Source organism: Panthera pardus, unplaced genomic scaffold (genome assembly GCF_024362965.1).
Source record: "Panthera pardus isolate Hobbes unplaced genomic scaffold, ASM2436296v1 HiC_scaffold_6, whole genome shotgun sequence".
Lineage (NCBI taxonomy): Eukaryota > Metazoa > Chordata > Mammalia > Carnivora > Felidae > Panthera > Panthera pardus.
The window spans coordinates 89,696,822-89,715,568 of NW_026526991.1; the positions used below are offsets into that span (position 1 = coordinate 89,696,822).

The 18,747-nt window shown below is 35.4% G+C and overlaps 1 protein-coding gene across 3 annotated transcripts in view; it reads right to left on the bottom strand.

Moving 5' to 3' along the window:
- Positions 1-18,747, bottom strand: part of PIK3C2G (phosphatidylinositol-4-phosphate 3-kinase catalytic subunit type 2 gamma) — a 350,214-nt gene that overhangs the window by 24,577 nt on the left and 306,890 nt on the right. For 2 of the 3 annotated variants that reach the window (XM_019452112.2, XM_053894931.1), the window contains one exon: positions 17,940-18,045. In XM_019452112.2, coding sequence (XP_019307657.2) covers positions 17,962-18,045 — 84 coding nt within the window. In that variant the 3' untranslated portion in view covers positions 17,940-17,961. Of the gene's footprint in view, positions 1-5,473; positions 5,569-17,939; positions 18,046-18,747 lie in introns of those variants that run through there. The other variant, XM_019452113.2, reaches the window with a different exon arrangement.

The window sequence follows — 18,747 nt, forward strand, 5'->3', positions numbered from 1 at the left end:
TATTACAATTACAATACCATTGGCTATATTCTCTATGCTATACCTTTTATTCTCAGGACTTATTCATTCTGTAATTGGGAGCCTGTATCTCCCACTTCCCTTCACTCACTTTGCCCATCCTCCTACTCTCCTCCCTCTGGCAACAATATAGTTTGTTCTCTATATTTATGGGTCTATTTCTGCTTTTGTTTGTTTATTTGTTTTTTTTTTTAGATTCCTCATATAAGTAAAATCATATACTATTTGTCTTTCTCTGGCTGACTTATTTCACTCAGCATTATACCCTCTAGGTCTATCCATGTTGTCACAAATGGCAAGATCTCATCCTTTTAAAATGGCTGAATAATATTCCATTATAGAGACAGAGGTAGAGACAGAGATAGAGATCAAGATAGAGATTGAGATAGAGATAGAGATGATAGAGATAGAGACAGAGATATACCACATCTTCTTTATCCACTCATCTGTCAAGGGACACATGAGTTGTGTCCATATCTTGGCTACTATAAATAATGTCACAAATATAGGGGTGCATATATCTTTTCCAGTTAGGGTTTTCACCTTCTTTTGGTAAATATCCAGTAGTGAAATTACTGGAAAATATGGTATTTCTGTTTTTAGTTTTTGGAGGAACCTCCACACTGTTTTCCACAGGAGCTGCACTGATTTACATTCCCATCAACAACAACACACAAGGGTTCCCTTTTCTCCACATTGTCATCAACACTCGTTATTTTTCATCTTTCCTCCTCTTTTCATATCACAACTATTCTGCCCTATTTCGTGTCTTATTAAAGGATTAAACAGCATTCCATCTGAGATGTGTCCTGCTTTCCCTGATATTACTTGCACCTCATTTTATTTTATTTATTTTTTTTTATTGTCAAATTGGTTTCCATACAACACCCAGTGCTCATCCCAAAAGGTGCCCTCCTCAATACCCATCACCCACCCACCCCACCCTCCCACCCCCCCATCAACCCTCAGTTTGTTCTCAGTTTTTAACAGTCTCTTATGCTTTGGCTCTCTCCCACTCTAACCTCTTTTTTTTTTTTTTTTTTCCTTCCCCTCCCCCATGGGTTTCTGTTACGTTTCTCAGGATCCACATAAGAGTGAAACCATATGGTATCTGTCTTTCTCTGTATGGCTTATTTCACTTAGCATCACACTCTCCAGTTCCATCCATGTTGCTACAAAAGGCCATATTTCATTTTTTCTCATTGCCACGTAGTATTCCATTGTGTATATAAACCACAATTTCTTTATCCATTCATCAGTTGATGGACATTTAGGCTCTTTCCATAATTTGGCTATTGTTGAGAGTGCCGCTATAAACATTGGGGTACAGGTTGCACCTCATTTGAAATCATATCATTTTGCTATAGTGTAAGAGTCTCTGAGAGTGTGAGCACATTCAATATCAGAAGAGAGTCTGGAATCTTTATTGATTGCTTTTAGAGCCTACTAGAATGCACATATTCTGGAGCAAGTAAATGGAAACAGTCTGGAAATGACGCAGACTAGGGGATTCATGAGACCAGGAGAGACACTGCAGACATTGCCATTCCTAGAGAGACATGTATAGAGAGACATGAAGATATCAGTGGAAAAGAGCATTTTAGAGTGGGCTACTTGGGAAAATGCTAGAAAGATTTTTAAAAATGTTTCAAATTCAAATGATTTTTATATATGTCTCTGTTATATAAACTGAAACATTATTTTTAAAAGTCTTTGCCAACCTTCCAAATAACTGCATTACTTTGTCAGTCTCTGTTCACTAGAATAAATCACATTGGGCTGCTTTAAAAGGGAAAAAATTTAGCAAATTTTGTTTTAGCTTGTGAATTCACAGGAGGGACGTAATTCTTAGAGCAAAGCTTCAAAGATTTAATATAAGATAAACAATTCTTTTCATCAAACTTAATATTAAATATAACAGAGCTGCAGGCAGAATAATTCACTTTAACATTAAAATAAAATGAAGCACGACTTCAGTCTGATTACTTTGGCATGTGAAAATACTAAAGGCTCAGAAACTAAATAACAATTAGTTAAAACTTGAAATAAGCAAAGAAAATATGTTGAGAATTTATAGATAGATTTTCCTGTCATTTATATTATAGTGTTATCTCTGTCCTCAGATAAGCAGAAGAAATAAAAGAGTCATTTAAAAGTAGCTCTGAAAAATGCAAGGCATGAGAACTTTGTTTTGATGGTTTTTGGTAGGTGAACAAGATTGTAATTCTTAGTTGTTTATATCAGAAATAATTTGACATTCTTTTATTTAACAAAGTATTCATTGAGCATCTACTATGTACTTGACACTGTTTTAGCCCTTGGAGTAATAGCAGTGATATAGGGCCGTGGAGCAAAAAGTTAGAAAAGGAAGTTTGGAAGTGGCAACAGGTAGTGGTTTTGCAGCTTTACATATGGGAGTCAGAGAGGACCTCACTGAAAAGGTGGCAGTAAGACTTAGTCCTTCAGGATATGTGAGACTGAGCCATGAACCTGGGAAAAAACATTCCAGATGACATGAATAACAGGTACAAATGTCCTGGGGCAGAAACATGCTTATCATATTTAAGGAACAGGAAGGAAGACACTGAGGCTGGAGTGGAGTGATTGAGGGAGTCTGTCGAGATGAGGTTGGAGAGATCAAGGAGGCCAGATCAGTAGTAGGGCTTCATAGATCATTAATAAGTACTATGCCTTTCATTATAAGTGATATGAGTGAGACCTTACCCTCAGAAGGATATGAGAGAAGAATGACAAGATCTGACTTTTATTATCAAAGGAATATTCTGGCTCCTAGGTTAGGAAAAGATTAGGAAGAAATACAAGTAGAAGCAGGGAGACCCATTAAGAGACTACAGCAGTGGGGTGCCTGGGTGGCTTAGTTGGTTAAGTGTCCTACTTCAGCCTAGGTCATGATCTCACCATTCCCAAGTTTGAGCCCTGCATCAAGCTCTGTGCCAACAGCTCAGAGCCTGGAGACTGTTGCAGATTCTGGGTCTCCCTCTCTCTCTCTGCCCCTCCCCCACTTGAACTCTGTCTCTTGCTCTCAAAAATAAATAAACATTAAAAAAGTTAAAAAGAGAGACTACAGCAGTGATTTAGGTGGGAGATGATGGTGGCTCGAACCATTTATGGTAGCAGTGAAGGGCAAAGGAGTGCAATTCTGGATTTGTTTTGAAAGCAGAGCTGACAGAATTTGCAGATAAATTGGTTGTAGTTTGTGAGAAATGTCAAAATGACACCAGGGACTTTGAGTAAATAGTAGGATAAAGTTTCTATTTCCTGTTATGGGAAAGTTTGCAAAAGGAGCAATAATCAGGAGGCAATAAGCAGAAGTTTGATTTGGTGTATCTTAAGTTTGCAATGCCTATTCAATTTCTACTAGAGTTGTTGAGCAGTTAGTTATACATAAGCCTCTGGATTTCAGGGACAGTTCCAAGATGAGTTATAAATATGGAAGAGAAAGACATGTAAATGATATTTAACATCACAGGGCTGGAAGTAGAAAAGAGAAGAGGTGTAGGAATGAATTTCAGGGCAATGCTAAGGGATCGCGGAGAAGAGACGAACCAGCAGGTAGACTGAGAAGTCAGATTGCAAGAAGTATTATTTCATTATTAATAAGAGGACATTGGCATAGGCTCTAGGGGCCCTAGATGGCTTTTTACTCCTTATAGGATGCACCTGGTCATTTGCCACGTACCTATCACTTGACCTAAATCTTTAATTCTAGCTCTTGCTTACTTTCTCCCCTCCCTTCATGCCTGCATCACATTCGTTTTGAATATTCTTATTGTTAGTGTAACTTCATCTCACTATAAAATGCATTTTTGAAAACTGTCAAAAGTAATTTGGATATTTATCCGGTGAATAAAATGGGTGACCAAATTGGTTAATACTGCTTTTGATCAAATATTAGGCATGACTATTGAGTAATATCACCAAGTTTACTGTGTGGTTTATAGGCCAGATCTAAAAGCAATGTCAATAGGCGTGTTCTAAAACGTTTTGATCAATGACATTATTGGAATAAATATATAATTTCCAGGAGGACTATTTTCAGTTAACAGTCATATAGCATATACATATGTAAGTGCTGTTAACTTGATTAACACCATTTCTTAACATTCTCTTACTTTATCACATATATTTATATAGATGCTTAAAGTCTATGAACATGCATATAGCCATAAACAGTGCCTAATTGAATCTTCATTTCCCAGACTAAGAATTTCTTAAACAACTCCTATTCTCATTTAAGATGATTATCTGATCAAAAGCAATTGAAAATAATTATTTTAATGACTAAAGTTCTACAGAAACACATCTAATAATATTTGCCCAGCTATTACAAAAATTGCTGATTACAAAACCACAGACTTACAAATAAGCATCCTTGGATAGCTGGCTAATTCTAAGTTTGTAAAGGATGTATCCCCTGCAAATTATGCCAACTATTTGTTCACTGAACAGACATTTGTTAAATTCTAGTATGTTCCAGATCACATCACAATGAAGAGTTTGCTCTTTTAAGTCTTTCCAAGCACATCCTGAGAGATTTATATGCATAAGGGATAGAGCCAAAATAGGGCTACTGACTTTCTCTATAGTCTCCTAGGGAGTTTTACCATATGAAGGACCTGCTTTGAGTAGACTAGAGGAAGACTGGAGAAGTGGCAAGGCTTAGAGTTACCTCCTTCTGGTTACTGCACCCAGACTCAGACCATGAATCAATTACACTGTGACGCAGAATGCTCCCTCCCTTACTCAATGTCAATGGTCCAATTGCTATTCATACCTCTGACTTGACCCATCTTCAGAGAGGAATAGGGTATAATGGAATAGCTTGCAGTTGTTTTTAGAGGCTAACTACCATTGTTGTCCTATGTTCTGGTATATAAAGATGGGTTTCCTGTCCTCAAAATAATATTATGTTTTGAGGGGAAAGATATATCTCTGAGTAATTACATCAGAACATAATAACTGTTTGGGGGGTATGAACTCAATGTACTCAATGGGCATCTGGGGAGAAAGCCTTAGAGTTGCTGGCTTCACAGAGAAAGTGTTGGCATTATTCAAAGAGATGAGTTAATCTTCCACTAAGCTCAGCAAGATGAGATAGATGTAAATTCTTGGGACCTAGCTTTTTTCCCTTTGGACCTTAATGCTCTAGCTATTCCTGTATTTTCAAACCTTTTTCGCGAGATTTGACCTAACACTTCATTGTGAGTAAAGTCTAATTTTCATTCTAGGACTTGGCCTGTGAAATATTTTATAGTCTTTACCCTAGGGATTGCAATCATACAGAGGCAGAACATTGTAATTGGCCTACTGTTCCTCACTTAAACTTGGTGGCTGGCCCCATTCCTCTTACTAATGTTGACATTAATTGCCTGAGGGAGGCAAGTGATTTTTAAATGTAGGTTTACATGTTTCTCATTAGAAATAATAAACTTACAATGTTTTTCATGTGTTTCACTAGTATGGTCAGCTTCGCATCCTCATGTGATATCACTAACTGCACCTTAGGCGTCTTGTCAGGAAACTTCTCACCTGATAAAGCAATAGAATTTCAGTGGGTTAAGTTGGAAGCGGTTCATCACAGGATAAATTAGACATTTAAAGAGTAAAATAGGACCAATGAATAATGTGCAAAAGAAACATTTTTCAGATCATGTAGAAAACATAATACTCTTTCGGAAACTGAGTTGGTTGAAGATGGGATTTTTGTCTAATCATCCTAAACCCTCTCTTTCTCCTTATATTTTGTATTTTTGATTGATTTTGTGTTTGTTTTGATTATTTTCGCAATTATTTAAATTTGCAAACTTAGTGCCATTTTTGGCTCCAAATTTCTCAATGTTCAGCACAATAAGGGTAAGTATTAGAGAGCATGAAAGTGTTGACTTTAAAAGTCAGTAAGCCTGGGGTTCAGGTCCCAGGACTATACTTAAGACTGTGTTATAATAACTAAGTTAATTAACTTCCTTAAAGTGGAGATAATAGTTACCTACTTCAGAATAGTTGAGATGATTAGCTGAGAAATTCAAAAGTTTTCACAATGTAATCTCTCAATAAATGTTTGCAATTAATAATAGTCTTCTCCACATATTTGCATTCATTTCTTCCTGTCTAGTTCCATAGCTCCTAGTTCAGACTTATACGAATATCTTGTCTGAACTACTAGAACATTCTCTTCCCCTCTCCTAGAACTCAAATCTATTTGGACACAATCACCAGTGTAATTTTCCTATGGCAACTTCTATAAAATTACTGTTTTTTGTTGTTGCTTATTTATTTTTGAGAGACAGAGAGTGGGGGAGGGGGCAAAGAGAGAGGGGACAGAGGATCCGAAGGCACTCCTGTGTTAACAGCAGCAGGCCAGTGCGGTGCTTGAACTCATGAACTAGAGATCACGACCTGAGCCAAAGTTGCATGCTCAACCAACTGAGCCACCCACGTGCCCCTATAAAATTACTTTTTTAATCAAAGTACTCTTCATAGATTGCCAGTTCCTGTGAAAAAAAATCTGAATTTCTCAGACTTATATTTTTGCTTCCTATTGTATTGAATATTTCTGTTTTTTTTTTCATTTCCCACTGTCTTTATTCCATACTGTAGTCTGTATGTTCAGTTCTACAAACATGCTCTGCTATATTATTCTCTTTATATGAAATGACCTCTTCTACCATTTTTGGCTATTGAACTTTTATCTTTCTACAAGGACTAATTAAAATGCAAAATAGTTTCTGTGGTCATCTCTCTCTGAACTCCCCTAACACAGCCCTTATCACTTAATATTTGTATCGTAATTATTATCTTACATGCCTCAATTTGTTTCGTGGACTATAATCTCCCCCAAGGGTGACTTTTTTTCCTATATCCTCAAGAGATGTATAAATCAGTGTTGCTCCATAATGTCACACTAAACTTTTATTTAATAACAAAAGTAGTCTTATTTTTTTTTCGAGTTATATCATTCCATCAATAAAATGAAGGCTCTCATTTTTTAATTAAAAATTTCTGGTTTATAGCCCAAAGATTAAGCATAATTTTCAGTGTCTCTGATATTTCCATTGCTAATCTTTGGTTGTATATTCTCTGAGGGAAGTTAGAGAGAAGTTTACTAATAACAAGAAATTTGGCAGCATTCTGCTGTGGGCTCATTGTGGTCCACATTGTTTTCTGAGAGCCAGTTTCAGCTCTGTAATCCTCTCTAACCTTTGAGAATTAAACTTGACTGGTATGTCTCCTTTTCCAAAGATTTTTACATGTTTATGAGAGTAGTTTACACATTGTACGTTGGTAATTTTTTTTAAGTTTGTTTATTGATTTTGAGAGAGAGAGGGAGAAAGAGAGTCCCAAACAGGCTCTGTGCTGTCAGTGCAGAGCCCTACAGAGGGCTTAATCTCACAAACTGTGGGATCATGACCTGAGCCAAAATCAAGAGTCTTATGCTTAGCCAATGGAGCCACTCAGGTTCCCCTGTATGTAGATAATATTAATTAATTTTATCATCAATGTGCATTATTGATATTGAAATAATTAAAATTGACATTGTTTCTTACAATTGAAATGGTAATTACATAAAAATAATTAAAAATTTCCTTAAAATATCTTGATTACAATGACTGAGAGACATTATGAGTTAGAGGTACTATGGGATAATTCTGATTGTAGTACTGAGGTAAATGGAATTCATAATAAAAAAATTTAATTGGATTTTTGGTATGAGCATGTTAAAAATGATGACTTTTTGATGTACAATGGACATTATTTTTGCATTAAAGTGTGAAAAGATTACTAGCTAGAAACTCAATGCATTTAATCAGAGGACTTTTAGGTTGAAGGTAAGAAATTAGCAAAAATTTATGATTGAGTGTCTAAATAGTAACCATATAACTGTTATTTGAACTGACTGAAGGTGATATTCCACTCTGAAACTCTTGTGCCAGATCAGTAACCAGATCTGTCAATACCTGGCAGAATTCAGAACTCAGTGAAAATTCAGGCCACCAGGAAGTTTTAGTAGTCAGTGTAGTAATAGTAGAGGTACTTAATATTTCTAGAACTCTTACTGTATGCCAAACATTGGCTGAGAGCTTTATGTACATGAACTCACTCATCCTCATAGCAATTCTATAAAATTTGTGTTACCTCCGTTTTACACATGTGGGAACAAAAGCATTTGGTCAGAAGTCATGCAGACAATAAACCATGCAGGGTCAAATGATCTCTAAAGACTATGTTCTTAAACATTGTGCTGTAAAGGGGCAAACATGGGGGCAATAATCTAAGGGAAAGAAATGAAGAACCCAGAGAGGGAGAATTTTGGGAATAGTTCCATATGGACAAGAAGATGCTGGAATATTTTGACTTTCTGCTTCAAGTTAGTCTGGAGAATCTGATTATACTTAATTTAATCATTTATAATAACCCTAAGAACTAATGGGACACCTGGGTAGCTCAGTCAGGTGTCTTACTCTTGACTCAGGTCATGATTTTGGCTCAGGCCATGATCTCATGGTTGGTGAATTTGAGCCCTGCCTCAGACTCTGTGCCGTGCTGACAGCTTGTCCTTACTCCCTCATGTGCGTGCACTCTTTCTATCTCTTTCTGTTTGATCCTAAGAATGATTGTGTTGAAATGTTTGAATGTATGACACTACAGCAGATAATACAGCACTCATTATGCATCCTGTGTCCATTAATGTTAAGAAATAGCATTTCAAAATCTAACGTTTTCAGATGATAATATATTCATAATTAAAAAAATAAAAATTTACTTTAAAAGTATACAGCAAAACATCTTCCCCCATTCCTAACACCTATCCACCTAGTTCCTTCACCATTATTTCATTAGTCTCCCATATGTCCCTCCAGAGGGACATTTCTCCTTCCACAATTTCTCCACATAAGCAAATACAAATAAGTATTTTTATCCACTCCCCCCCTTTTCCACAAAAGGAATAGCATATTTACTATTCTGCACAAAGATCTTGGAGACATTTTTATAATAACACAGAGTTTATTTATTTTTTAAAATATAGTTTCATACAAGGTGAAATACCATAATTTATTTAACCAGTTCCCTATCGATGGGCATGAGGGCAGTTTCCAATGTTTTCCAGCTGTTACAAACCATGCTGCAATAAATAGCTTTGTATGCATGTCATGTTGTACCTATGCACAAATATTATAGGATAAATTTCCAACAGAATTGATGGTCAAGGGTATTAGCCATTTGTAATTTTGATAAATGTTGCTAAATCACCTTCCATGGAGGTTGTAGCAATTTGCATTACCACTAGCAGTGTCTAAGAGTGCCCGCTGATTTGTAACCAAGCTTATTAATTAAATTTTTGAATTTTTGCCAAATCTGATGAGTTAAAAATGGTATCAGTGTAATTTTAATTTGCATTTTTATTATGAGTGAGTTTGAGGACCCTTTCTTTTGCTTAAGAGCCTTTGTATTTTGGGGTGCATACATCTTTTCATATTCTTTCCACAATTTTTTATTTGGTTATTGTCTTTTTCTTACCAATTTTTAGATGGTTATACATTTGACAACCAACTCTGTGATAAATTGCAAATATTTCACCCATTTTGTCATTTATCTTTGAATTTTTTAAAAGTTTGCTATAGTTTTTCTATATCATGCAAAATTGTTATGGCTCCTGGATTTGTAGTGTTACCTATACCAGCTCATCCTCAGATTATAAAAGATTCTTCTATGTTTTCTTTGTTATATATATGGTTTTGTTATTTACATTTAAAATCTTTCATCCATTTGGTCTTTAACCTGGCATATGGTCTGAAATATGCTATCTCATCACCATTTATTGAATTTTCCCTTAGTGGTTTGACCACATATTAAATTCCTGGATGTATTTGACCCTATTTATGTACAATCTGTTATGTTCTATTTATTCATTCTTTTTAGGCCAACACTACACTGTTTTAATTATCAAGGCTTTGTAATGTGTTTTATAGGGCTAGTATTACCTCTCTGCTTGTGTTCAATTTTCCTGGTCTTTATATATTTTTGTTTATGAACTGTAGAATTAACATCTAATTAAAAATAAATCTATTGATATTTAAAAAATTATATTCAGAATTATATCAGAAATATCTGACATAAGATTCATGATGTAGAATCTTCCTATACAAGAGAGCATGCTATTGGGTCTTTCCATTTGCTCAAGGCATCTTTGAAATCCCTCATTAATGCTTTAAAGTATTTTTCATTTGCTCTTGCATATTTCCTGTTCAATTTATTCCTAAGTTTTTTTTTTTTTTTTGGCTGCTATTGTAAATGGGATCTATCTTTCTTTCTTTTCTTCTTCTCCTTCCTCTTCTTCTTCTTCTTCTTCTTCTTCTTCTTCTTCTTCTTCTTTGCTGCCTCCTCCTCCTTCTTCTTCTCCTTCTTTTTAAGTTTATGTATTTATTTTGAGAGAGAGAGTGCAAGTGGAGGAGGGGCAGATAAAGGGAGAGAAGGAATCCCAAGCAGACTCTGTGCTGTTAGCGCAGATCCAGATGCATGGCTCCATCTCATGAACTGTGAGATCATGACCTAAGCTGAAATCAACAGTTGGATGTTTAACCAACTGAGCCACCCAGGTACCCCTGGGATTTATCTTCCATGTTTATTTTATCTTTATCTATACATCAATTTGGTACCTGATACCTTTATTGAATTTTCATCATTTGTGCTAGATTCTTAGTTGATTCTTATTTTTTTAGGTATGTAATCATGTTACTGGCAGACATTGTTTGTTTTGTCTTCTCTTTGCCAAACTTTGTTTCTAAGATTTTTTTTCAATTTCATACAATCATTTCACAAATATTTATGGATATCTTATGGACAAGGCACTGTTCTAGACCCTTGGAACAGGTTAGACAAAATTCCTCTCTTGGCATTTCTATAGTAGCCAGGGATATATAAAAAGCAAAACCACACAATAAACAAGTAAAGTTTATTATAAGCTGAATATGATAAATGATAGGAAAAAAAACACCCAGAACATGATGAAGGCACTGAGGACTAACAGAATAAGAGTCAGTTTGCAATTTTAGATAGGATGATCAGTGTACTTCTCATTGAGAAGGTAAATTAAAAAGTTATTTTTTAATTTATTATTTTTGAGAGAGAGAAAATGCATGCCTTAGTGGGGAAGAGGTGGGGGGGGGTGGTGCAGATACAGGATCTGAAGTGGGGCTAGAACTCTTGAACCATGAGATCATGACCTGGGTGAAGCCGGACTCCGCTTAACTGACTGAGCTACCCAGGTGCCCAGAGAAGGTTAATTTTTAGCAAAGACCTAAAAGAGGTGAAACAGTAAGTTACCTGTTGGTAACCATGATGATCATGGGCATAGTGTCTTATTTTATAGTTTAGTGGAAATGCTTTTCCACTGTTTCCTTGTCATGCCTGATGTGGGCTTTGGATAGCCAAGATAGATACATTTTCTCATGTTAAAGCATTACCCATTTATTTTTATTTGAGTGCTTTGTCAAGAAAGTTTACTGAAATTTATCAAGTGCCTTTTCAGGGTCTATAGAGACAACCATATGATTTTTCTCTTTAAGTCTTTTAAGATGATAACATGTATACTGTATATTACCAATATTGAACCATTTTTGCATTTCTGGTCCTGGTGAATTTCATTCCTTTAGTGTGATGATGGATTATTTTAGCAAATATTTTAGAATTTTCCATTGATACTCAGAAGTGAGATTAGGCTGTGATTCCTTTTTTGCTGTTCTTGTATTCCTTGAAGCTACCAGCATAAATACTTTATATGCTTCATAAGAATAATATGGAAAAATTTCCTTATTTTTCTCTGCTCTGCAATTGTTTAACAGTGGAATCACCTACTTTTTAAAGGTTTTATAGAATTCCTGTGGAAATCATCTGAACTTGGTAGTGTTCTAAAGTTTGCTTTTTGAAGCTTGTTCTTTTCTCTCAAACTTGATCTTTTCTAGAGCAAGGAAATTGTGTTTTCCTAGAACACTATCTATTTCAGACAGATTTGCAAATTTAGTTTTGTAGACTTGAGCAAAGTAGTCTCCTACTATTCTTCAGTTTCATCTTTTTCTATGGTTACTTCTTGATTCTCCTTTTGTATTTTACATATTTGCATTTGCCCCATTCGTTTTAATGTTTATTTGTTTTGGGGAGAGACAGAGACAGAGAGTGAGTGGGGGGGGGGGCAGAAAGAGAGAGGGAGATACATAATCTGAAGCAGGCTCCAGGCTGTCAGCACAGAGCCTGACGCGGGGCTCGAACACACTAACGGAACTGTGAGATCATGACCTGAGGTGAAGTCGGATGCTTAATGGACTGAGCCAACCGGGCATCCCTGCCCCCAGTCTTTTGATTATATTAGCCATTGGCTTTTTTATTTTATTGTTTACTTTTAAACTTCCAGATTTATTTATTCTGTTTTCTGTGTTCTAACTCATTAATCTCTACTTGACTCTTCATCCATTTATTTTTCTTTTTTGTATTCCTTTGTTTTGTTTTGTGGTCTTATTCCAATTGTCCCAGTTATTGAGCATTGCTTTATCTTTCTCCCATGTTTGTGAGATGTACTGTTATTCTTTAGAAATTTTGCCATTTTGTGCTTTAAGTCCTTTTGGCCCAAGAGTTAAGAGAGGTTTGTTTTCATAAATATCTAAACTTAAGTATCTTTTAGCTTTCTGAATTTTTAAAATTAATTTCTCACTTTACTTTCTCATGATTAAAAAATATGTCTGTACTATTTCTACTTTTTAGGTTTATTGAAATTTTCCTTGTGGCCTAATATATAATCTATTTTCATGATTTTCAGGATAAAGAGTTTTTATATAAATTACCAATTTTCCTTATTAATTTTATTTAGTGTTCTTTGTGTCTACTTATTTAAACATTTTTAAATGTTTTTATTTATTTTTGAGAAAGAGAGAGAGAGAGAGAGAGAGAGAGAGAGAGAGAGAGAGAGAGACAATGCAAGTTGGGGAGGGCAGACACACAGGGAGACAGAATCTGAAGCAGGCTCCAGCCTGTGAACTGAGAGATCATTACCTGAGCCAAAGTCGGACGCTTAACTGACTGAGTCACCCAGGCGCCCCTGTATCTACTTACTTTTTTCACTCAGTCTTTCATAAATCAAGAGAAGTTAATTAGAATATCCTATTACCAGTCTGTGTATTTTTCCTTGAATGTTCCATAATTTCTGCTTTATATGTGTTGCTGTCATATAGTTGATATGTAGTCATAACCACTCATATCGTTATTGAGAATTGTACTTATGATAGTTTAAAGTTGTATTCTTGTTTAATTCAATGCTTCTTGTCTTAAATGCCACCTTTTCTTTATTAACATCATGGCTTCTGGTCTCCATGTCCTAATGTACCTGTGCTTGGAGTTTAATTTTTAATTTTTAAAAATCATTTTCTCTTAGGTGTGTTTTTACATAAAGTATAGAGTTATGATTTATACTTTTACTCCAACTGGAAATTTTTTTCTTATAGATGAGTTTAAGCCCATTTCTACTTATTGATACAATAGATTCATTTTCTGTTATTGTTTTATGTTATTAAAGAAATATAACATTTTTGTTTTTATAATTTTTAAAGAAAATCTTTGGCTATATAATTTGTTTTTATTTTTATGTACTTGTAATACTTAGAAAACTTTTACTTTTGTTATAGTGGTTACTTTTATTTAGTATTCTTAGACTTTTATATTTTTGACAATATTTGTTTCCTAATAGAGACAGAGATAAAATTAATGTGTATAAAATTTTGCACTTGACTTTCATCTACCACCTAATTATATTCAATGTTATAATCTTTCTTAGTGTTTCCCTAACACTAATATTACATATGCTACAATTATTTTTATCACATGATTTGTTAGGTTTTAGCGATATCTTTTGATACTCAGCTTTTAGAAATAAAATAATTAGAAAAAGTCTTCTAACTCTCATCTTCTTTTATCTTTTCTTGCCTGCATTAGCCACAAATAAAAGTCTAAAATAATTTTCTAATTGGAAACATGGTATTTTATGATATAATATAGCAAATGCGTAAAATTTAAAGATTTCAACTTTCAAAAACAACCTAATATAAATATTTATTTCTAAGTAGCCCCAGCCCTCCCTTTCTTGTCCTTCCATCTCATTAAAAGTTACATTGAAAACCTGGGTAACATACTTCAATGTATAGATAATTGACTGAGTTCTGCTAGAGTAAGTAGCTATAACATTAACCAGAGAGACCCTGCCATGGAGACAGTGGCTTCAAGTTCCCTTTTAAATTAATAGCATCTCCAACTGGAGGTTGGTAATGTGAGGTAATGATTGAAAACTCCTGTTTGCAACCATTTGTTATTATCAATGGCATATAAACATGTTTATTAATTCATCCTCTTAACTCTGACAACTGTTATCTTTGATCATGTTCTACTCCATTACCTATGTTATTGTCACTATACCTTGACAATAAAATCTATCTTCTTCATGTCAGTGTTGTGTACTGGTAGAGGATGGATAGATTTATATTTTTGTGGAGGTACTATTTTGCATGGAACCTCTATTAATTTGGGGGAGTATAGAGGATCATGCTATTAGAGAGTTAAAGAGTATACAAGATAAAATGCAGCAACTTTCTGGGTAGTGCTTTGGGTGAGTCTGGTTGAGTCCATATTTAATGTGGTAATTTGTAGAAGATTTCTTTTCTAGGTGCTACTTCAAGAGAATTCTAGTGGTTGGGAAGCGGTGAAGTTCTTGTGCCTGGGCACTGCCATGGGAAGTGGGAAGTGTGGGAGAAGTGGCATGATTTGGGATTTTAGTTTTCTTCTCTTTGTCCCTTTAATAAAAATGACAAGCTACCTTGGTAGAGAATATAAATGTGTCATACATTGTTCTTTCTGTCATCAATCATTTATTCAGTAATTATTTATGGAGAGTGAATCTATAGTAGACCAGACACTGTGCTAAGCCCTGGGGTTACATTGTGAGCAATATAGACATGGATCATGTCTTCATGAATTTCTAGTCTACAAAGAAGCACACAAAGCCATAATCACCACTGCAATAATTTTGAAAAAAAAAAAAAAAAGCATTTTAGGAGTAAAGAGCAAAGACAATTGAGATGAGATATGAAGGATGCAAAAAAAAAAAAAAAAAATGGTGGAGAAGGTAGAATGGGAGTCAAGTGGTCCAGGCAGAGAAAGATCCATCTGTTACGTGCTGGTGTGCTTGTCTTAGTTGAGGAACTGGAAAAAGAATCAAGATAGGGAAGGGTCTGATATTAGGGCTGGAAAAGGAAACTGCAGGATGCCAGATTCTGCTGGGATGCCATCATGAGAATTTTGGTCTTTACCCTAAGGGCAGGGGCAACTATATAATTTGTGAGGCTCAGTGATAATGAAAATGCAAAGCGAAAATGCAGGGTCCCTTTTACAAAAATTATTAAGAATTTTGAAATAGTGACAGAGTATTAAACCAAGTGCAGGACCTTTCTAAGCACTGTGCCTAGTGTGACTGCACAAGTCACAAACCCATGAACTTGGCCCTGCCTAAGAGCAACGGGAAGCCAAGGAAAAGTGTGAAGTAGAGAAGAGTATTGATTGGATTGGCACTTTAAAAGACAAATTCTTGGGGCGCCTGGGTGGCTCAGTTGGTTAAGCATGGGACTTTTGATTTTGGTTCAGGTCATGACCTCATGGTTTGTTGAGTTTGAGCTCTGTGTCCAGCCCTGTACTGACAGTGTGGAGCCTACTTGGGATTCTCTCTCTCTCTCTCTCTCTCTCTCTCTCTCTCTCTCTTTGCCCCTCTCCTGTGCTCTCTCTCTCTCTCTCTCAAAATAAATAAACATTTTACAAAAAGACAAATTCTGGGGCGCCTGGGTGGCTCAGTCGGTTAAGCGTCCGACTTCAGCTCAGGTCATGATCTCACGCTCTGTGAGTTCCAGCCCCGCATCGGGCTCTGTGCTGATAGCTCAGAGCCTGGAGCCTGCTTCAGATTCTGTGTCTCCCTCTCTCTCTGGCCCTCCCCAGTTCATGCTCTGTCTCTTTCTGTCTCAAAAATAAATAAACGTTAAAAAAAAAAAGACAAATTCCTTTTTTATTTTTATTGAAAAAAATTTTTTAATGTTTATTTATTTTTGAGAGAGGGAGACAGAGCATGAGTGGGGGACAGGAGAGAGAGAGACACAGAATCCAAAGTAGGCTCCAGGCTCTGAGCTGTTAGCACAGAGCCTGATGCAGGGCTTGAACCCATGAGCTGTGAGATCATGACCTGAGCCCAAGTCAGATGCTTAACCAACTGGGCCACCTAGCCACCCTTGTGTTTTGTTGTTTTGAAACAATAGGCTGTATTTCATATGCAGTCAAATATTGAGAATCAAATCTTTTGTCTATCACCACTCTGCCAAAACAAGTCTTGAGTATTGTATGATGTAGTAAGAAATTAGCAATGAGAAAAAAATCAAACCACCATTTTATTTTTTACAATAATCCTAATTTTTCGTGTGCTTATGTATTTCAAACATCCTATAGAGAAATAATACCTCAGCAAAACTACAAATTTGATAGTGATCCACAGTTTAATTTTTTGATACATAGAGAAACAATTTCCCTTAAGGACTTTTATGACAGAATAGAGATCAAGCTATTACTCTTTAAAAAGTCTGACAACTATAGAAATCAGCAACCTTATGCTTTTTTTTTAATCTCGTTAGTTCAAGTTTATAAATACTAATGGTAAAAGTTATCCCCAGCTAACAATATTTTTGAAAAGAAGATAATTGTTAGATATTTGTGTATCATGACAAGAAAAAAAGGAAATATTTTTTGGGGGGGACGTCATTCTTTAGATACATGTGATTAATTATAAGAAATTACCTTATATTTACTTAAAAATATTTATGGTTTGTTCTATTAACTATATTTACTTAATAATGTTTATGGTTTGTCTATATAAGCAAAGTGTCAGAGAGTGATGTCAAATTTGGAGATTGTGAGAACAGAGCAATGCATAGTGGGGAAGTGAGGCCTCAGTTTAAAGTTGCTTCAGTCTAACAGAAGAAGTAGGCTGACACACACATAAATATACAACTTAATAAGCAATTACACTATTCAGCTTGATCTGGTTGTATAGACCTCTGCACTTAAGTGTAAGTAACTACAATGTTAGATACGAGCAGAGGTGAGAAGCCGATGGGTCTAATCTTAAAGGCAAAGAATCACAAGGAGGATACGGATAAAATAAAAACAGAGAGCTGTGAAGGAAAGGAGGGTGAGGCCTAGCAAATTATGGGCTTGCAAATCTTTGTGAGATAAAAACCAGTATCAGTATTTGATAGCTACTGGCAATGGAATTATACTATGGACACTTAAAATTAATGGGACATTCAAAGAGAGTTCCTGCCAGTCTGGGAGAAATGCTAGAAAAGTTCATTAGGATTAACACACATTTGGCGGAAAATAGGGTAGATAATTGTGCTGGGATAGTTTGGGATCCAGGTAATAAAAGAAGACTTTGTGAGGTAATTACTGAGCTTTAAAGGATAAGAGTGAAATGGCTAGATAATTCATAATCATTGTTATTGCCTAATATTTACTTCTGTTGCTTCCTAAGATGTTGAGTAACCTGGAAAACTTACCTGCAGGGGAAAACAAGAACTCTGTCTCTGACATGCAATTCCACCTCGAAGCACAATTAATTGAAATGAGTTAATAGCGTGACATCATGTAGTTATCATAAATGGACGAACACAACTCGGTTTAATTTAACTTGAACATATTTTAAGGGGTTAAAAAGCTTTGGAAATGGAAAAGACCCTTAAAGCTTATTCTTTAAAAAGATTTTAATTTGAAAGTTGAAAAAAATACGTAGTTGTGATTTTTATGCACAATTATATTGAGACTCAAAAATTGTACATAGTAATAATGATAAAATTACTTGCCTAGGTCCACAAATGATGGTTCTTCAATTGTTTGTTGCACAGGCTCAGAGAGGAAAAAACTAAGCACGCAATCACTCTGAAAAAAAAAAGAAAATATAATATTTCTTCATATGTTACTTATTTATTGCTCCCATTCACTAGTAGAGGATAGACCCCTAATTTAATATGACTGGTGTTCTTATAAAAAAGGGAAGTTTAGACACAGGTATTTATGTAGGAAAGACAATGTGAGGAGACATAGGCAGAAGATAGCCTTTTATAAGTCAAGAAGAGAGGCCTGGAATAGATTCTTCCCTCACAGCCATCAGAAGGAAACAACCTTGTTGACACCTTGACTTTAGACTTTCATATTCCAAAAACAAGAGACAACATATTTCTGTTCTTTAAATCATCCAGCTTGTGGTACTTTGTAATAGCAGCCCTAGGTAAGCAAGACAGCACCCAATGCTGATCCCTTCATCTATGTCCTAGATTCTATTTCTTCCTCCTTAGGAACCTTGTGGAATATCTCAATCTATACATTAGTAACTTTACCTTCTTCCTTTCTTTCTCATCAGCATAAAGTAGTCTCTCCATTTTAACAACTAGCAAACAGAAGAGTCAAACCACACAAAGTATACTCACACGTAAATAATACCCTGTCACTAATGCCCCTTTCGAATCCTGTTATTTCTGCCCCCTCCCTTCCTTGACACAAACCTATGGGAAGAGCTACCAACATTCATACTGGTTTCACTTCTTCAATTTCTACTCTATGGTCTACAGCACTCAGGATTCC